The sequence below is a fragment of the Mollisia scopiformis genome (assembly GCF_001500285.1).
Source record: "Mollisia scopiformis unplaced genomic scaffold LY89scaffold_11, whole genome shotgun sequence".
Classification (NCBI taxonomy): domain Eukaryota; kingdom Fungi; phylum Ascomycota; class Leotiomycetes; order Helotiales; family Mollisiaceae; genus Mollisia; species Mollisia scopiformis.
The window spans coordinates 1,280,538-1,299,738 of record NW_017263591.1 but is presented as its reverse complement, the minus strand read 5'-3'; the positions used below and the strand labels follow the sequence as shown (position 1 = coordinate 1,299,738).

Here is a 19,201-nt window from a genome sequence, read left to right as displayed (position 1 = left end):
GAGCGATTCTTATCATGACATAAGATGAATATTGCGATGAAATACAAATACAGCCTGATTTTAAGAAATAATGACTGCGTGTCTCCGTGAGGTGTTCAATGCATACGAGAACATTGTGAAAGTCATTTATTATGCTGTAAACTATTACAAGTAGTCAATATTGCCTAGGTACCGGTGTTTCGTGAAACACTTCTTCGCCTAAAGCTGGCGCTTCTCAAGGGCAACTTCCCATCCTCCTCCGAGCCTCTCGACAACAGCGTTGCACCGACCTATTCACCAAATGAGCTATTGGCCAACAGAATGCCCATTTTGGCCAAATTTAGGGCCTTTTAACCAATAGAACGGCATTAACGAATAAATTAAGCGCTTCATCAATAGATTAATCTACCCAAAATAAGCTAATATTTCAAACCTAATATTTAATCCCCTTCCTTTTTGCGCAAGATTTGCGTGAATAACATACCTTAATAAACTCAGATACTAGCGTTTCCATATTTAAAAGTTTTTTACTATGTGATCTACCGATTATAGCTTGAAAATATATTTTTTAAATACACTTCGAATATACTAATTTGCACGTAATGTAAAAGCTATTATTACCAAAAACTTTACTCAACCTCAACTAATCCAATAGCTAAAAAAAATTAAAGAAATCTAAGAAAATACTTAAATAGTGTTTTTCTTCGTTAAAATCCGCTTTATTAATATTTTAGTCTTTATCTTCGATACTAGCATCATAAAAAATAAAAAAAATAAACTAATAAAACTTCCATTATATCAAACAATAAATATTTGGCCAAATAACTGATCCATTCATAAAATAATGAAATTTAGCCAATAGAATATTTAGTGAATAGGTCGGTGCAGCGTCGATATCAGAATTCAAACACGCTGCCAACAGCCTCTTTTATCTGCGAAGAAACAGAATCGTGTCCCCTCAATGTGGTGTACGCTTTAGACTTTTCCCGCACATTTTACGCCCTCGCTCGAGGGCGCAAAGTCTATTTCCTCATTTTCACGAATTCACCTTCAAGTCAACCTCCGAAAACAGAGCAAACGCTGACCTTCCTCCCACTTCAAGAGCAAACGAACTCACGACAACATGGCGTCTGGATCGCAGGTTTCGGGATTGTCTCCAATGGCTGCTTCGTAAGCTCCTGCGCCTTCTTCCAAGTCAACGCCAATACTGACTCGATAACAGCTTACTCGAGACCGGGAAGTGGTCTGATCTCGAAATCAAATGCAAAGACAGGCATTGGCGTGTACACAAGGCCATCATCTGCCTACAATCGAAGCCACTGGCTGCGGCTGCTGACGGCGGTTTCCTGGTAAGTGGTTCTGTTCCCGTGAAGGTGAGCTGAGCTGACATGGGCATAGGAGAGTCAGACTGGTACCATCGATTTGAGCGATCATGACCCAGACGTTGTCAACTACATGATTCAATTCATGTATACTGGTGATTACAAGGTCGTTCCAGTCCCGGAAGCTAAGGAAAGCAACGTCGAATCCCAAGCACCAGTACAGGCCGCTGTTGGTGGAGAGCTGGGCGCAAGACCTGTAACACCACGTCGCTTAACCGGAATAGAATCCTTGGTCAAGAGATCAAAAAGAGCCGAGAGGAAGCCGAGAAGAACCTGCTTGTTCACACTGCAGTGTACATGCTCGGAGAAGAGAAAGACATTGCCGGGCTTAAGGCGCTGTCGACTAAGAGGTACGAGGCTCTACTTCCTGAAGTTTGGAACAGCGAGGCCTTTTGTCAGAGCCTTGAGTTGATATTCGAAGGAACGCCAGCAAGCGACCGTATGCTATGGGACGTAGCTATTGCGCATGCGGGCACCCATGCCAAAGTCCTGATGGACAGTGGAGAGTTCGTTACGTTTTGGAAGAAGCATGGAGAAATCGGATATGAGATGTGGAAGTCGTACATTAAGATGACGAACTTGCCTGCTCCACCTGAGTTGTTGAAGCCAACTGGTTGTCCTGATGTCGGCCCCGAGCATGCGAGAATGGTTGTGAAGGGTAGGAAGACTGCGTTCTTTTGTGAGGGCTATCGCAAGGCTTTTGATTGATGGGAGGATAAGTTCAGTTGCTTTTGTGTTTTTGTTCGGTATGGGCATGTGGATCGAGGCAAGATGACGGTCAGAGAAATGTGGATGACTTTAAATCGTGAGATTCGTCTCTGTGCATCAGTGGGAGGAATCATATCCAAAGGATTGGATGCAAGTGGCAACCTCGTTGGATGCTCACTTGGGAAGATGCCTTCTTATCCATGTTATTCGAATTCTCTTGCTTTACCTTTCTTATCATTCTTCGAGCGGCAAGTGATTGGAGTGTGTGCGGCTCTCCTTTGTGTGCTGGCACAATCGAGACCTGCCGATGTGAAAGCATAATTGCTGAATGGTGAGAGGGCTGAATGGTGAGAGGGACTACCACTATTGTTGATAGAAGCTTCAATGTTCCGGAGGTAAGTCTGAAGGAGAGATAAAAGTTGATGTTTAAGATCTTCAGGCGCTAACTGTATAGAGTATAGATACTGCTCTATCTGGTTAGACCCATTCATTAAGTCAAACTCGAGCTCGACCCGAAAGCGAAAACCGGCAGTTGTTATTGGCTGAAATGAACGAAACCACCAATGACCAAATCTTAACTCGACCTCACTGCGCCTCTACCCTGTGGTTTAATATCTGCTTCGATATTTTTCTCAATGACTGCTTCCGCTTCATGTGTCACAAAGAAGCTGACGGACATCGAGATGCCAATATCAGGTAAAATCCAGCAAATAGTTAGACGTGCTTGACAGACATGACGAATCAAGGTATCACCAAGACTAGGCACGAGAGAAAACGGGTGTTTGCTCCGAAATCCCGCTCCGGATGCTTGAGTTGCAGGTATGGTGCATTTACGAGAGCTTGCACTTCCCGAGAGCTTCCCATGGCCACAGTTTCGTTCATCCGCCTATGACAACCGACCTTGGCCTTGCTGTGGCTTGATACCTGGCTGCAAACAGAAACGAAGCTGACTGCTTTCTATAGGAAGAGAAGAATCAAATGTGATGAGCGTAGACCTCAATGTGAGAAGTAAGAACATTGATCATTCGTTCCATCTTCCCAGAACGGCATGACCTTGTCCTGTTGAGAAAGTACTAAGATTAGTGGAAAGGTGCGCAAAGAGCGGATTCTCGTGCGACGGATATCTCAATTCCAGCAAGTTGGTACCCAAAAAGGCTAGATTGCATAAAATTGCTCCAAAGCAATCAATTGCCCCGAAACCAGCGCCGACATCTTCAGATTGCATCCCAATTCCAACTTTGAAACAATGGACCAGCTGCGGAGGCGGTCTACTTCTACAGCCCCGAAACACTTTGTTTGGATCCGAGAAGGAGGCTCGCTACTTCCGAGTCTTCTGCGACAATGTTGCTATCCAGCTCTCTGGGTTCTATGACCTGCCACTATGGAACCGACTCATCCTTCAAACGGCCGAACAAGAAGAGTCTGTTCGTCATGGCATCATCTCAATTGGCGCTCTTCAGCAGACCATTGATCTGAGATCCCAGCAAGATGGTCGTTACATCGCCCCACTCACTGCCCTTGATGAGCATCATCGCTTCGCTATCGAACAGTACAGCAAAGCAATCAAGCAAATGAGGGATGCAGTTGCCACACAAAAGCATCAACTCAGAACCACATTACTAACCTGCTTACTGATCATCTGCTTCGAGAGTCTGCACGGCAACCAGTGAGTCTCTTCCCCGATTGTGAGAAAACCATCTGTATCTTCAAAATCACTCATGATTCCCTAGTGAGTCGGCTATCACGCAAATGCAAATTGGCATCCACTTGCTGGAAGACTTCATCTCAAGCCAACGACAAGCTATCACAGGCCCCATCAGAACGAAGAACCCAAAGAGCACCGAAACGGGCCATTTGAATGTCCCACCTTTCAACGAATCCACGGATTTTCCATCATTCGCTCTCCACTCACCAGCGCCAGATATCATCGAGGACGACCTAGTTCAAGCCTTTGCACGTCTCGACATGCAATCCAACTCATTCATCGACTCTAGACCTATCGAATATCATATGGCAATGAAGGACTATGGCTTAGATTGTATTGTACGAATGCCAAAAGTATTTTCCAGCATGCACGAGGCAAGGAAATACTATGAGCTCGTCATGCGACGTCTTATGCACTGGATCAGTTCTGTATATCACCGCGGTGGAAAAGACACCACGAAGAAAGGAAATCTTCACTCAGCTAATGAAGCTATCCCTCGGAATGATTGGATTCTTGATGTAGAAGGTGAAGAGGGCGGTATCTTGAATCGGGAGAATCCTCCCTCTCAAGACGTGACACCAGCCACTTATGAGGAAAAGCAAATGCATTTGGTGAGTGACGTTGAGGAACTCTTCATGGCGCATCGCAATCAGACTCTTCGCAGGCAAAGTGCCGTGCATGGTTGGGGACTTATACGTTGCGTTTTTTCCCCTTGTCTCACCACATGATATAGAACAAATGCTGATCTCGAATTTTCGACATAGAACGAGCTTGAGCTTTGGTGGCACGCATTTACCCCACTTCTCAACAACTACCGCCCTCACACAGATACCAAAGAGTACTTGTGCTCCACGAGCCTCCAGCTTCGCTTCACAGCAACAAGATTTGCTCTTTCAACAACACTCAACACTGATCAGATGGTTTATGATAAAAGAATTGACGAGGTTAAACAAGTCATCCGTCTCGCTAAGATCCTTCACTCGCATCCCTCAGTTAAAGGACAATTCACTTTCGACTTAGGATACATACCTCAACTATATGTCATGGCGATCAAATGTCGCCATCGTACAATACGGCGCGAAGCTATACATTTACTCCTATCTAGAGTTTGGCGTGAAGGAGTCTGGGATTCGGTACTAGCCGGCAGAATGGCTACTTCTCTTATGGAAGTCGAAGAGCAAGGTATCAAAGGCGAATATATACCAAACGAGGCTAGAGTCAAGGGTACGAAGATGAAGTTTGATTTGCAGAAACGAGAGGGACACTTGACGTGTTTCATGGTTGGTGGGCCAGTGGTGAAACGGACGATTCGGTGGTGAACATATCAGCAAAGCCCTCCCGCTCGAACTTAAATGCTCTATAATAGAGTTTGACCTCCGATATTATCCACAGCTTGACAATAGGATAAATGGTGGTGGACGGAGAAAAGTCGCTCAAGTCGCCGAGTTCGACCTGGTTGGAGCATGGCTGCAATTGAACAGCCAATACCCAAGATAGCTGCTATCTTGCAACATCAAACCGATTCACTGGACTTCGCTCTCGCTCCTCTGCTGCTCGATAGTGTCACTTAAGTGGCTCAAAGATCTCCGCACGGTTTCACCAGCCAATTCGCAAGCGACAAGGTGCCGACAAACCGAAAACGGCTGCTCTTTACCACGACCGAATTCAAGCTACCAAGATACACCTATAATCCCGACAATTTGGGCAATCAATTTCGGGGAATACCCATGCTGGCTGAATCTCTTACCCGCCTGACAAAGGCGCTGTGTCAGCAAGTGGGGCTTCGATGAGGGGTTGCTTCTCGCTCCCGTTTATGTTCCTGCATGACTATTCTCCCACAACATCACTTTCCATATGTCTTCACTCTTGAGATACGGTAATGCTCAAGTCCAACAGAAGTTTTGCAGACTGCAGAAGACTTGATATGATCCGAGAAGCGTTGGTATATCGAAGATATCTTCTGCTGCTGAACATGTCCAATGAATGAAGCACGATGTTCAAACAAGCTATCTGACATTGGCGATAGACTCCAAAGTACTTCAAGCCACAATTCTCAATCTGTTTCTGTACATGCTGCGCCTTACAGCCGAGATGGTTCCTGCCGACAATGTGGGTTCGGGTTGTGCCAAGACGGGCTGACTGCAAGACATGCAGGTTCTGAGCTTTATCTCATCAACTCAATCATACGCGAAAGCAAATTGGGAATTGAGGATCGTAAAGCGATATTAAATTTACCTGTTAGAAATATCAGACGAATTGGATGGGCAAAGAAAAGCCATAGCACGATGACACAAAAATCGCGGATGAAAGGTCCGTTGATGGCTTAAAATGTGGGGGATTCCTGATTTCAAGCTCATTGCCAGATGCTGTCTATCAGAGGTCTTTAATTCAAGAGCAAAATTGCAAATATGAAATTTCTCAGGCTTTCCATCGTTTCATCTCTTGCTTTCCCCGTGGCAACGCTCGCTGTCAATGTATATGACTATATCGTCGTTGGCTCAGGGCCAGGTGGAGCTCCTGTAGCTGTAAATCTTGCCAAGGCGGGTGCTTCTGTGCTACTTCTCGAAGCAGGTGATGATCAAGGAGCTACAAATCTCCATGTGAAGATTCCTACTGCTGCGTGGGCGAGCATGGTAAGTCTTCTTCTTATACTACCACAAATGATGAACTTCACCTGCCTCTTTGTGGATCTCTATTTTGAATTCAGCTAATGTGAAGTGAATAGGCCAATAATGATCCATTACTCAGATGGGACTTCTTCGTCAAGTATCATTCCGATCCGGCCGTCCAAGCAAGATATCATGGCTTGACCTGGAAAACAACAGACGGTAAATACTATGTCGGCACATCTCCGCCTGCTAATGCTAAGGAATTGGGTGTATTTTATCCAAGAGCTGGCACACTGGATGGTTGTTCTATGCACAACGCTGCTTGCTCAGCTCTGCCAAGTGATAGCGACTGGATACTCATCGCGAATATTACTGGCGGCAGTTCGTGGAGGTTAGCAAACGGCAATAAGTCCAGAGTCATAGCTAATACCACAACAGTCCTCAAAACATGCGACAGCATTTCATCAAAATGGAGAACAACCACTATACCGCGACCGCCAAGGACCCGCAGGCACATGGCTACGCGGGTGATCTCGACATCTGCATCAATAGCGACGAATTCCTGAGGAATCAGAGTCAGGCTGCAGACGTGTTGAGGTCTGCTGAGAAACTCATGGGACAAGACCCAACGAAGGTCTATGATCTCGTGCAACAAGATCTCAACAACGATAGCCCAGATCGCGATCAACAGACTGGTCTCTATGGTTTTCCAGCACACAGGAACACAATGGGACGCAGATCTAGTGCTAGGAACTTTGTCAGCGATGTCTTGAACGCTACTAATGCCGATGGCTCGAAGAAATATAATTTCACACTCAGCCTGACCTCGTTCGCTACAAAGATCCTCTTCAACACCACAGGAAAACTTGCCACCAAACCACGAGCGATTGGCGTTGAATACCTATTTGGTCAGAGCATGTACGCTGCAGATCCTCGCTACAATGCTAGCAACCCAGGGACCAAGATACAAGCATTCGCGAGAAACGAAGTCATCATTAGCGGTGGTACATTTAATACCCCTCAACTCCTCAAGCTCAGCGGCATTGGACCTAAAGCTGAGCTGACCAAGTTCAATATTTCCGTCCTAGTTGATTCTCCAGGTGTAGGCAATCAAATGCAAGACAACACAGAATTCGGATTCATTGCACAAGCCGCAGTAAACTTCACCAGTCTTGCACCAACCTGCACCTACGGAGCACCTGGTGATCCATGTCTTGCAGCCTGGTACCAAGGCAAAGGCCCTTATGCCACCGGCCCCCTCGATGCTCTCATGTTCAAGACAGCCAATGCCGCCATGAACGAACGAGATATATTTTTCTTCGGCCTCCCAGGCGCAAATCCGTTCAGAGGTTACTACCCATCCGACACAATCAACACGCCGTACGCCGATACAGACAGCACTTTCGACTGGAGTATGATCAAGATCCACCCCACTGGTCGATTAGGCACCGTGAACTTGTTGTCCTCTGACCCTCGCCAAGTGCCTGATATCAACTTCCGTTTCTTCGAAGACGCAGATGCAGACAAGGACATTGCAGCTATCTCCGAAGCCGTTCAGTTCGGTCGCAAGATCTTTGATAACCTGCCAAGTGCAATGCTTCCATACAAAGAAATCTGGCCCTGCAATGGAAACAGCACTTGTGACATGAAAACTGTTATCAAAGAACAGGCTTGGAGTCATCATGCTACTAGCAGTGCACAGATTGGCGCTGACAATGACACTATGGCGGTGTTAGATAGTAAGTTCAGGGTTAGAGGCGTGAATGGGCTGAGAGTTGTGGATGCTAGTGCTTTCCCGAGGACTCCCGGTGGATTTCCGGTCATTCCGACATTCATGCTTGGCATGAAGGCTTCGGAGAGTATTTTGAACTCGACCGTTGAGGCTTGGATGTGAGTCCTTGGCATAGAAAAAGTATCACGCACGATGTGTAGATGGGGTATTTCTTCGACAATTGTCTGTTCAAAAGTTGCTTGCACATATGGCTTTCACTTCTTCGCACATACATTACGAGCAAAATCAATATATACAGAATTTCTTCTTCAGCCATGTCCATGACTATGCCAATCACTCCCCCATCCTGCCTTCTCATGTTCTGCACTCAACAGCTGCTTAATGCCCTCACTCGGCTCAACCTGCTTCGCACCCTCTGGTTTTTTCTGCGCAACCCATTTATCTAAGTCAACACTCTCTTTCTTCCTCCACTCTAACAAGGCGTCAAAGTCCCTACATTGATGGTTGATGTTGAAGTCCGGAAACGGATACCCTTGTGTTTCCATCCAGTTCAAGGTGTAGAGATCCGTGTTACCGGTACACATAAGGTTCTGCGCCAATACGTCGACGCAGTGATTCAGATGCACGTACCAGAGCTCCGCGTGGTGGATGTCGTTTTGGGTATAATTGTAGTAAGTTGGGTAAATCAATTTCCGGAGTTGGTTGAGGCAATGCATTCTAATTCCAGTTAGTCCCTCTCCTGCCCTCGTTAAATCAGGCAACTTACTGGTGAAAAACATCAACCTGCGCCATATAAGCATCGTCTCCCAATCCCCAATATTCATCATCGAATTTGGCGACAATCTCGGGATCCTTGCCGAGCTTTAGGACTTGGGCTTTGGTGATGGGGATGGTGCGCAGGAGTTCCAGTTCGTCCCACCAGGCATCGACTTCGGGGTTGGGTTTTTGGCGGGCGAGGGAGGGGTTGGGGCCTGGGTAGAGGGTTGCGTTCATCATTTTTACGGAGGTGGAGATGGTGAGTTTGTCGAGGACGGGGGCTATAAATGAGTCAGTGGCAGGATAAGAGCAAAGGGGGTGGGACGAACAATAAAAGGATGTTGCTTTGAGGAGCGCATTTCGGCCATGAGGAGCGTTGATGAACCAGCTTAGGAGGAGAACACAGGAGGTTACGAGGATGAGGAAGTTAATGATCGAGAGACAGATGAGATATCGCCAGTATCTTCTCGGGAGAAAGTCATCTTGGAAAGATACTCGACGTGGGGTTGGAAGAGAGTCTGAAGATGAGTTGTCTTGTTGGAGTGGTTTCTCTTCTTCGTCGAGAGCTTGATACCTCTGAGGTCTTGAGAACCACATTATGGAAACTCATGAAAGAACCTGCAGATTAAAGTTGGTGGGGACGGAAAACACTGAGAAGGAGATGAAACTCGGAGTACTCGGGAGCTTCTGTCTCGAAAAACAATCTGTGTAAATTGCCTGAGGTTACAAATCTGCGAGTAAGACGGACATTGCAGAGGGGTATTCATCAACTTCCTTGATCATCGATACACTTGCATGTTGTCACGAACGGACTGAGATCCTTCGTTACTGGACCTGCCTTTTCCGAGCTAGCGACTGAGACTACTCGGTCCTGTCACAAGGATAGAGAGTATATCATCTGCAGTCACTCCGATACCACATGCAGAAAGGCATTCATGAAACCACCGAGTAGACCTACGAAAACCGCGAGTCCCGAGGCAAAGGCAGGAGGGGCAATCTAATGCGCCATATCATGCACAATGTTGGTCGATCGTCAGATTAAATAAACCCGAGCCAACAAATAGATATACGAGATGCGGAAGACTTGGAGCTTACGGTAAGGTTTGCGGCACGACTGCCGATTGACAGCCGGCCTTTCCCAAGAAGTGTTAGACAAGCTTCGTACCACCTTCTTGATGAAGAAAGATAGACATCGGGAAGATGCATGTTGGAGGCGCGGATGGTGGGGTAATTTGGATATTGAACAAAAACCTCTAAAATGTTGGCCAGGTAGATGAACGTGAACATATAAAGCATATATCAGAGTAGTGTACAAGACAACGTTTCTTTGTTCAGTACAAGAATATATATTAATCATATAGAGTTACGAAATCCGTGCAGACAGATAGTTGAACATGTAGGAATCAAGCTTTACGTAGTGGGGCAGATCATCATCATCATCATGCCTGGCTGGGGTTTAAGCTTTCAGCCACCCGCCTGGGTTTCCACCATCGCTGTCCCTGCATGCATACAGTAGTGTGAGCATCAGAACCCAACGTAACGCAGCGTGGCGTAGCCTATTCGTCGATTTATTTGACGGAATATTCTCTCTGAAGTCCACAAGACCTCGGTGAAGCACATTTTCACCTGGATCTTTATGCCTAAATATGCCAGCATCTAAATCCCAGCGTACTGACCTCCTATCACTTGATTTTCCTGGCATGTCTGTTGACGCACAATCAGATTTGGGTTACACGGGATAGGATTGACGACATCCTAGTGCAGATTTGCAATATGCTACTCGCATGCGAGAACCCAGATAGATCGGGACAATGATATGTTGATCTTTTAGACGTAACTGGAATGCAGTGCGGTTTCTCACCGAGCTGACCACGATTTCTGACAGCGGGGTATCCGCGATCCGTTGAAGTACTAACTTTTATTCCCCCACAATCTCTTCTCGAAACGAAACTTCTCTTACAAGTCCTTCCAGTGAAACTCTGTTAACACCAACACATCATGAAATTCCAAATTCAAATTCTGGGCCTCTTTGCCGCCCTTCCATATCTCGCACTTGCTGTTCCCGTATCATCTCCAGATGGTTAGTTCAACCAATCCCTCTCTGTTTCGAGCACTTCACTGAGACTCATAGTAACTATCCGAGAGGAGAGCCCTGATACCCTGTACGAGCCCCTCGACTACGTCTACGTAAGTACCATATCCGTCGTCTTCGTTTTTAAAGAGTCAGCGCTCGAGGTTTTGCATTTCATTTTCTGATTAAAGCACTCAAAATCTCTGCTAAATTCGGGCAGGAAGGGAAGAAATTGAACGTCAAGGAGAAGAAACGTGAAGAGACTCCTGACACCTTGTATGAGCCCCTTGACTACGTCTACGTAAGTGGTGAATTTATTATTTATGTTCGATGAGAGCTGGAGTTGGGAATCAGGTTTTTGATTGGTGCAATCGAAGGGAGTCGCTAACTTGTAATAGGAAGGCAAGAAATTGAACGTTAAGGATAAGAAACGCGAAGAAACACCGGACACCTTATACGAACCGCTTGACTATGTATATGTAAGCCCCAATATTCACTTTACTCAGTCTTAGTATACCAAAAGAGGAATTTGAGTGTCTATGCTCCTTAGTTTGGGCAAACAGAGAGCGTTGCTAACTCTGGACAGGAGGGCAAGAAGTTGAATGTCAAGGACAAGAAGCGTGAAGAGACTCCGGATACTTTATACGAACCTCTCGACTATGTCTATGAGGGGAAGAAATTGAATGTCAAGGAGAAACGCGAAGAGAGTCCAGATACTCTATATGAGCCTCTTGATTACGTTTATGAGGGAAAGAAGCTCAATGTCTAGTGGACGTAGCAAGAGGCTGGAGAATGAGGAAAGAGAAAGCGGCACGTGACCATTGCATGTCCTTGCGATTTGGGTTGGAGGATAAGACAAATCAGAAAATATTTTTGCTTCTCTCCGACTGTGTTTGTGACTTTGCAATGGATTGTGTAAAAAGGGGTTCCATTTTATGTTCTACACTGCACGTGGAGGTACAAATATTGGGAGCATCATGCTATTCTGCCCCGGCCTTCTAAGACCCTTCAATGTCCGACCCGTCATCGATTTTTGAGAGCCTCCAGCAGTAGACTGAAATAAGCGAACCCCTCAAAATGCTTTCCTCGTCCTTCCAGCCAATAAGAGTCTCTCGCTAAAATAGAAAGGGGTCACAATTGAGGTACTACTACGGCGCAGCTCATCGCTTCTCCAGCTTTTGAGGAGGCCGCTGCCGCTCATGCATCACTAGCGAGCGAAGAAGTGCACATCATTGGTCCGTCAACACGCATTAGCATTTGATTGGCTTGTATAGCGCGGGTAGCGGCTTAGAAATGTGAGCATGCCTCGCAGCTTGCCATTTGGACTTCATGTTGTGGAGGCAACATCGGCAGTTGTGTGACAGTCTGTGATAAATTTATGATCACCTGCCTCGAGGGAGGGCTGTGCCTCCCGCACATGTGTATATAATTCACTCTTTCTTCTCAATACCAAATTCCAATCACTTTCCCCCTTCGCTGCAAAATCAGCCTCTGTCATTATGAGCATCTCGGAAACGATAAAGAACATTGATGCAGCCGCCATCTCTTTCTCTTCGGCTGCTCCTGGAACCGTTCCTGAGTCCGAAAGGCAACTGCTCTTAGCAGCTACGAAGGGACTACAGAATGCTATCGAGTCGCCCATCGACACTGTTGTCTCTATTGCTCTTGGTGTATGTGATATATTTTGGAGATACTATAAGAGCAATCATTTTAACTCAAATTTCAGGCACATCGATCAGCAGCAATCAGGACTGCAATGGATTTGGGGTTGTTCACTGCCTTGATTGATGTCCAGGAAGTAGGTATAACCTCAAAAGGTTTAGGAGAGAAGACTGGAGGTGACCCTGTATTGATCAGTGAGTTCCTTGACTGACTCAATCCTCTTCGCTAATCGTTTTTTAGCTCGACTGATGAGATTCCTGGTGGCGATGGGATTTGCAAAAGAACTTGACATAGATCTATACATTTCAACGCCCAAGACAGGATATTTCGCAGCTGGTTCTCCGCTTCAAGCTCCTATCACCCACTTGTCAGTTCCACCTTAATATAGTTTGACATATCAACTGATAAAAACTTTAGGGCATCATGCGCAAGAGTTATCGTCAGACTCGCAGATTATTTTCGCGAGACAGGCTACAAAAATCCCACAGATGCCTACGACTCAGCCTTCCAATTTGCCATGGGAACCGACCTGCAGTACTGGGATTGGCTTAAGGCCGATCAATTACAACAAGAAGCCTTCAACGCAACAATGGCCCTCACACGTCTCCACCGCGGTGAGCCTTGGTTCGAATTCTTCCCAGTCGAATCTCGATTCGGAAGCACACCAGCGGATGCTCCTCTCCTCGTTGATATCGGTGGTGGTCTCGGCCATGACTTGGCTGCATTCCAAGCCCGCTTCCCAAATCTTCCGGGAAAGTTAATCCTACAGGACCTTCCTGTGGCAATCGACGATATCAAGGAACTTTCTCCAAGTATCGAGAGGGTGAAACATAACTTTTTCGATCCTCAGCCAGTGAGAGGCGCCAAAGCCTATTACCTTAGGCAAGTACTGCACGATTGGCCTGATAAGCAATCTCTGGAGATTTTGACGAATATCAAAGAAGCGATGACGGAAGAGAGTGTGTTGCTTTTGAACGAAAACTTCTTGCCGGAAAAGAATGTACCATTGTACAATGCAGAGATTGATTTCAGCATGCTGGCAATGTTCTCTGCAGCGGAGAGAACCGAGAAACAATGGGTTGATCTACTTGAACGGGCTGGACTTGAGGCCAAGAAAGTTTGGTATCCGAAAGAGAGGTTAGATGCCAGTGCGACTTTGTTTGAGGCTGTCAGAAAGTATTGAAATCGGGACGTGGCAGGCACAACTGATCCAGTCAGCTGTTCTTTGATCTATAGGATATCCCATGTTCAATACCAGTCAAATTGATCACCACCTTTTACTATTCAACTAGCAAAAGACTCCCTCTATTCGACCATTTTCGACTCTAAATTAAAGAAGATAAACAACGACTCCCAAAAGAGCCTAAAAAGTGGCATATGACAAAGTGCCAGCTCCTATCGATACTACAAGTTCTCCATCCAAGAAAAAGCACAATGAAAAACCTGTTTTCACATGAAAAGCTAGGCAAAATCTCGCAATGATCTCGTAGCTTAGATCTCCGCAAACTTAAATCTTTGACGGAGCTTCTTACCAAAAGTGTATATAGCGGCTGTTCCGAAAATGCCAACCACACTCAAACCTGCCAGAAGAGTTACACCCTTGTGCACAAGGGCCTCGCAAACACGATACTAACGCCAGCAGGATCCGACCTCCCTATACTGTTGCCTACGAATAGGCTCGCAGCATACTCTGGACACGAGAACGGAATATAGATAAACAGCGACTGCATTGTCCAGAAATGCCCAGTGAGATTTCTCAATATCAATAGCTTCATTTTCGACATTTCAGACCACCAATTCCTTTATGTTGATTACTTTAAACTCTAGGAATGGAGCCAGTTTTCTTTCAATGTTAGAAGATGCCTGATTTCTCTTGTTAAGGAAATCGAATCCAAACTTGCTTTTTAATTGAAATCGGTGATATTTACTTACATATACTTTGTGGACCTATCATGACGTTGGAAGGGGATAAATTTGTTCTCTCGATTGATTAGTTTATTATTACTTGATTAGTTTTGTTTTAATTAGTAAAAAGTTTGGTAAAGTACACAGCGGTGGGCAAATAGCGACCTACGCTTCTACGAGTTTCTGATTTTTAGTGCTATATTATTCATTGACTATCTGTATATGCATGTAAAAATAATGATTTTAAGTAGTTAGTTACGTATTAAGCTCAATGAGTGGACAGATCGTATGTTTGTGTACATTTCATCTATCTACTATATTCCAGCGAAGAGATAGCCTCAGCGACACATCGACCTATATCCTACCTTGCGTGCTCATCCCAAGCATTGCGAGTAATACTCATTCGTGTATTTGCAAGTCGACCCAGATGCGCAGACAGTGCAGCCCGTCCAACCCTCAGACCAGGAGGATCCGGTGTTGGCGTCCGTATTAATTGACGAGAGTGAGCACGCCGGGCGTCCACGGTAAGAGATTGTAGCTCTCGCTGGACCCGATGGGTAGGCCCTGGTAGAGGAATTGCAAGTTGCAGGCGTCGATGGTCATTGTTTCGTCGTTCGTGCTGCGGATGAGGTCGCCGGAGCTGATATCGTTTGTCCATGTGGCGCCGCTGTTGGCCTCTGGGGGAAATATTGAGTGAGTGAGTGCTTTCCTTTCATTTCAACGAAACTGAAGACCACCTCCACAGATAGGAATGGGATGAAAAAGACAATGGGGAAGACCTACTGCCGGCAAAGGGATTGCTTTCGGTGGCCGCTTGGGCGGTCCACGAACCGCTCAGACTGGTGGCCGTAAACGACCGGAAATATCGCCCAACAGTGCCGATGCACTCGACGATCATGAGGTATTGGTTCTGGCCCGCCACCGTGTACACCTGGACGGCCTCGAAGAGATCGTCGGTCGCGGCGCTCATCACGGTCGTGTAGGATGTTCCGAAACTGGCGGGAAAGTCCCCGATCGGCATGCTCGACCGGTAGATACTCCCGTTGTCGCCAGCAAAGAACAGGTACATGTTCGTCCCGTCGCTGATCATCGCCGGGTCGATGGGGCCGGTGCTGCCGCCAATGCTCCCGGAGAAAAGGGCCTGCGGCGATGACCATCCGTCCGCGTTGGTCGGATCGCTCGAGGTCATGTACACGAAGGCCGTGGCGCCCCATTCGTAGCCGAGCACCCAGATGCTCTTCGGCGTAAAGTAAAAGAGGTTGGGGGCCACGGCGCCGGTGTTCATGGCGGTTTGCGTGGCCGAGGCCATTTCCGACCACTCGGAGAAGAGCGCAAAATTCATGGAGCCATATGAACCCGCGGTGTTGACATCGGAACCGTACACGAGATGCTGGCCGTTGTACAAGACGTGGCTGAAGTCCTTGAGCGATACCCAGCCCGACTTGGGCGTCGCGAGCGAATCCGTCGATTCCCATGTGTAGGTCGAGGGCAGCGCGCACGACGCCGCGGCGATGGTGGCCCCGGAGAGCAACATAAGGGTGCTCGCCCAGCTCGGACGGCGAGCATGGTTTGTGGTTCTCATGGTGAGAAGGGAGAGGAAGAGACGACGACGGATGAAAGTAAGTAGAGACGTAGACTTGAAGGATTTTTGTGAAGCAGAATTAGTAAAGAAAAAAGCTCATCTTACGTCGGATGGCTTGGAGCATATACCGAGCATCTGAACCATTACTCATTTCACTTCACCTATATACTTGCTTGCTATAGACGATCTCAATGCAATCTAACTCAGGTGCCGGCCTTGCAGCTTCCCCTCCCAGATCTTCAGAGCTTGCAGAGATCTATCCCTGGCTATTGCATAAGATCGATCTCGCTGGAACTTTTCTTCCACCAGTATCACACCTGCGGAAGGTGAAATTAAATTACCTGCCCGCATCTCGATCGGCCTTGGCCATTTCCACCAAGCGTTTATTTTTCTCTCCCTCTTTCTTTCTTTTCTTTCCGAGTACGACAATGATTCAGCTGGATCACGCCTAGAGGGTTTCCTTTTAGCTCCCTCAAGGATCGCTTATTGTGTCTATATCATAATTCAAATATTAAATTTTGGAGACGCCATTGCCGGTACCACAACCATTTCTTGAAACCTGTTAAGATATCGTGAACAGAAATGGTGATTGGTCACGGCGGATGCCCACTCCGTTTCATCTCTCGGGCCTAGCAGCGATGGGGACACACACATGACGCAAGTCACCCAACGCGACTCAACCTCTCCCACGAAACAAACTCTCAGAAAGCTGGATACGCCTACGGATACGAATCAAGATGATCTCGCTGCAAGAGGCGCAACAAGTCAATCTAAGAATCCCACAAGATACGAGGTATATAGTAACGAGCTTAAAAGGAACCTGTCCTGACTAGTAGACCTACAAAAGAATAGAAATTGATTTTGTACAATTATCACTGTCATTTGCTAATTTGTATTCACATTCATTATTGCTTATTACACATCTACTACTTCACGCCTTCTCCTGTTTCCTGGCCTCGACTCCGGTTGTTGTCACAGTTTCCTTGGCGATTGATCGGATAGCAGAGTCAACGAGTTCCGTTGGACATTTTCCCCGTGATCCATCCCATCTCCCATGCCTTCCAGTGAGGCCAGGACACGTTCGGCAAGCTAGCCTGCGCCGAACATAAAATCCATCATATAGCGTGCGCGATCGAGTCGTGTTGTGTTTGCATGCTTGCAGATCGAACATTGGATCCAGATTTCCGTTACGTCCCCCTTTTCAGGATCAGCGTCTCTCGCCAAGTCGCTGTTCTCGAAGGTCTGATGCTTTCGGTGCATTAGAGTAATATCTCTAAAGTGTGTTTGTTCCTGGATTGTACGGCCTCGTCGTAGTCCTTCCAGTTTCCGCCACATTGGTAGGTTGTAGAAGCCTTGTCGTCGCTCAAAATAAGCACGAATGTCGGGATCGTGCGACAGCAAAAGATCTTTTGCGCCTAGACGGAGTTCTATAGCAGTCTCAACATTACCCTCGTCAACTCCTTTGCGGTTATACTTCGGTCGAAGAGGAGAGGCCCGGTTAAGATGGAGACTGGCCTCGCATATACTAAAGCCTCGAGGAAGTGCCACTGATGAAAGAGGTAAAGGTAATATTTGTCATATGAGGCAACTCCACTCTTCGAAGAGTATTCATCGCGGATTGATCTTCATCACAAGAATTCATGCCCTTAAAACTACCTAGTAGAACAAAAAAGTCTTTTCAGCCTGGCACATTCCACATGTGATAATGTAGACAGCTTCGGCTAGGAGTATATCTGAATATCTGAAGTTGCAATGTTGAGCAATCCGACTTTTGACATCCATTCCTGCGCCAACGTACAACCAGGATATCCCGTAATGTTCTTCGTCGTAGACGACATGGAGAGCGATTCCAGGCCAATTGCAGCGTTCTGCCTTAGAATGATCAAGGGGTTGCAAAGTGTCAAAATCAAGAGAACCTATCTGATACAATTTTGCAATATCAGGATCAAGAGCATCTAACAAGTCTTTTTCGATCCGGTGTGGAGTAAGTCGATCAATGAAATTCTTGTAAACATTCTCGCTATCTGCAACAAGTATGCTCGAGTTATCTATAACAAGCACGTCCAAAACATGACGCATAATTGGAAGGTGGGCATTACTGGGAGCTTCGTGGATAATCGCTTATCTCTCCCTTCTCTCCAACAAAAAAGAATTCAAAATTGGCAAGTACTATGAGGCATATGGAATGTGTAACAGGTGGGGCAACTATAACCTTACCCGCGCCTTTCTCCCTATAAGAAAGAAGGCAGTACCATCATCGCAAACTCTAGCAGTTTCGCCTTCTTGCCTCCCAGCCTCCCTTTCTTAGCCAAGAATTCGGCCTACTTCACATCGAAATTGGGAACGTCGCGCTTCTACGAGTTCCTCGCTGTAGAACACTCGGATCTGCACGTATTCATTCTGCAGCCAGAAATTGTGCGTATAGCTCTCTACTCTAAGGCGGACTAGCCCTGCATCTGAACACGAGCAAGTTAGACCATCCCCACCAGCAATATAGCAAGCTAACGGTTCCACAGTTCAACTTCCCGCGCATTTCACAGTCTGGTTGGCAAGTCCTGAGGCCAAGGAGCTCTCTGGACGCTTTTTGTTTGGGAATTTAGATGCGGAGCAGTTGAAGAAGGATGTAGCACCGCGTTTGAAGGAAGACCCGATCTTCTTGGGAACTTCCCTGGGCGGGTTTCGCTTCAGTAACTAGCTTTTAATACCACCCTTCGAGCCTCTGATAGAGTCGACCAACTCATGGATATCGGCATGGAGATCTCATACCATTCGATGTGAATTACTGACAGTGAAGAGCTCCGATCCTGTCAGGCTGGCCAACCAGTGAGTCAGTCAGTTATCAGTCGAGCTAATTCTCCAACTGATAGACTGATCAAAATGAGAGCATCCAACTGATCGACTGTCAGTCACTTATAAGTGCTGATAAGTTAAGAAAACGTGACTTTTGATCACGTTCTCCTACCAAAAAGTGGCTTTACTAGGTTATTATTAGAGTATATATTATTAAAAAATGTAAACGTATAGATTGCACAGCACAATAAAAGAGTACACACCAAGAGAGTACACACCAAGAGAGTACACACCAAGAGAGTACACACCAAGAGAGTACA

The 19,201-nt window shown here is 46.5% G+C and overlaps 8 protein-coding genes across 8 annotated transcripts; 5 read left to right on the top strand and 3 right to left on the bottom strand.

Moving 5' to 3' along the window:
* Positions 1 to 1,102: 1,102 nt before the first annotated feature.
* LY89DRAFT_718381 (uncharacterized protein) lies at positions 1,103 to 2,187 on the top strand (the record flags this gene model as incomplete). Its single annotated transcript, XM_018218410.1, has 4 exons — positions 1,103 to 1,149; positions 1,202 to 1,328; positions 1,378 to 1,534; positions 1,600 to 2,187. 4 exons carry the CDS (start codon positions 1,103 to 1,105, stop codon positions 2,067 to 2,069), a joined length of 801 nt encoding a protein of 266 aa, XP_018072107.1. The 3' UTR covers positions 2,070 to 2,187.
* Positions 2,188 to 2,802: 615 nt separating this feature from the next.
* LY89DRAFT_669042 (uncharacterized protein) lies at positions 2,803 to 5,093 on the top strand (the record flags this gene model as incomplete). Its single annotated transcript, XM_018213063.1, has 5 exons — positions 2,803 to 2,888; positions 3,033 to 3,077; positions 3,160 to 3,735; positions 3,800 to 4,385; positions 4,539 to 5,093. 5 exons carry the CDS (start codon positions 2,803 to 2,805, stop codon positions 5,091 to 5,093), a joined length of 1,848 nt encoding a protein of 615 aa, XP_018072106.1.
* A 1,089-nt stretch (positions 5,094 to 6,182) lies between these two features.
* On the top strand, positions 6,183 to 8,277 carry LY89DRAFT_645366 (alcohol oxidase; the record flags this gene model as incomplete). The annotated part of the gene is made up of 3 exons (XM_018211876.1): positions 6,183 to 6,407; positions 6,500 to 6,774; positions 6,822 to 8,277. The coding sequence occupies 3 exons, from the start codon at positions 6,183 to 6,185 to the stop codon at positions 8,275 to 8,277; spliced, it is 1,956 nt and encodes a 651-aa protein (XP_018072105.1).
* Positions 8,278 to 8,385: 108 nt separating this feature from the next.
* LY89DRAFT_615981 (uncharacterized protein) lies at positions 8,386 to 9,510 on the bottom strand. Its single transcript, XM_018210748.1, has 3 exons — positions 9,212 to 9,510; positions 8,882 to 9,166; positions 8,386 to 8,832 (listed from the first exon to the last, which is right to left on the bottom strand). Exons 1-3 carry the CDS (start codon positions 9,466 to 9,468, stop codon positions 8,424 to 8,426), a joined length of 951 nt encoding a protein of 316 aa, XP_018072104.1. The 5' UTR covers positions 9,469 to 9,510; the 3' UTR covers positions 8,386 to 8,423.
* Positions 9,511 to 10,773: 1,263 nt separating this feature from the next.
* Positions 10,774 to 11,806, top strand: LY89DRAFT_718377 (uncharacterized protein). Its single transcript, XM_018218409.1, has 5 exons — positions 10,774 to 10,951; positions 11,003 to 11,058; positions 11,163 to 11,243; positions 11,341 to 11,421; positions 11,529 to 11,806. Exons 1-5 carry the CDS (start codon positions 10,870 to 10,872, stop codon positions 11,709 to 11,711), a joined length of 483 nt encoding a protein of 160 aa, XP_018072103.1. The 5' UTR covers positions 10,774 to 10,869; the 3' UTR covers positions 11,712 to 11,806.
* Positions 11,807 to 12,418: 612 nt separating this feature from the next.
* LY89DRAFT_707160 (S-adenosyl-L-methionine-dependent methyltransferase) lies at positions 12,419 to 13,875 on the top strand. Its single transcript, XM_018217581.1, has 4 exons — positions 12,419 to 12,612; positions 12,669 to 12,798; positions 12,845 to 12,971; positions 13,022 to 13,875. Exons 1-4 carry the CDS (start codon positions 12,442 to 12,444, stop codon positions 13,785 to 13,787), a joined length of 1,194 nt encoding a protein of 397 aa, XP_018072102.1. The 5' UTR covers positions 12,419 to 12,441; the 3' UTR covers positions 13,788 to 13,875.
* Positions 13,876 to 14,998: 1,123 nt separating this feature from the next.
* Positions 14,999 to 16,043, bottom strand: LY89DRAFT_697028 (arabinoxylan arabinofuranohydrolase; the record flags this gene model as incomplete). Its single annotated transcript, XM_018216873.1, has 2 exons — positions 14,999 to 15,186; positions 15,293 to 16,043. The coding sequence occupies 2 exons, from the start codon at positions 16,041 to 16,043 to the stop codon at positions 14,999 to 15,001; spliced, it is 939 nt and encodes a 312-aa protein (XP_018072101.1).
* Positions 16,044 to 17,180: 1,137 nt separating this feature from the next.
* LY89DRAFT_669036 (uncharacterized protein) lies at positions 17,181 to 18,170 on the bottom strand (the record flags this gene model as incomplete). Its single annotated transcript, XM_018213062.1, has 2 exons — positions 17,181 to 17,616; positions 17,890 to 18,170. 2 exons carry the CDS (start codon positions 18,168 to 18,170, stop codon positions 17,181 to 17,183), a joined length of 717 nt encoding a protein of 238 aa, XP_018072100.1.
* Positions 18,171 to 19,201: the final 1,031 nt, after the last annotated feature.

Bases quoted from the DNA above. Each gene is read 5' to 3' on its own strand.
- LY89DRAFT_718377 (XM_018218409.1), top strand. From the start codon at position 10,870: ATGAAATTCCAAATTCAAATTCTGGGCCTCTTTGCCGCCCTTCCATAT. The intron at 10,952-11,002 runs GTTAGTTCAACC...TGAGACTCATAG, and splicing joins TCCCGTATCATCTCCAGATG to TAACTATCCGAGAGGAGAGC. The intron at 11,059-11,162 runs GTAAGTACCATA...AAATTCGGGCAG, and splicing joins AGCCCCTCGACTACGTCTAC to GAAGGGAAGAAATTGAACGT.
- LY89DRAFT_707160 (XM_018217581.1), top strand. From the start codon at position 12,442: ATGAGCATCTCGGAAACGATAAAGAACATTGATGCAGCCGCCATCTCT. The intron at 12,613-12,668 runs GTATGTGATATA...CTCAAATTTCAG, and splicing joins TTGTCTCTATTGCTCTTGGT to GCACATCGATCAGCAGCAAT. The intron at 12,799-12,844 runs GTGAGTTCCTTG...ATCGTTTTTTAG, and splicing joins AGGTGACCCTGTATTGATCA to CTCGACTGATGAGATTCCTG.
- LY89DRAFT_615981 (XM_018210748.1), bottom strand. From the start codon at position 9,468: ATGTGGTTCTCAAGACCTCAGAGGTATCAAGCTCTCGACGAAGAAGAG. The intron at 9,167-9,211 runs ATCCTTTTATTG...TTATCCTGCCAC, and splicing joins AATGCGCTCCTCAAAGCAAC to TGACTCATTTATAGCCCCCG. The intron at 8,833-8,881 runs GTAAGTTGCCTG...AACTGGAATTAG, and splicing joins CAGGTTGATGTTTTTCACCA to AATGCATTGCCTCAACCAAC.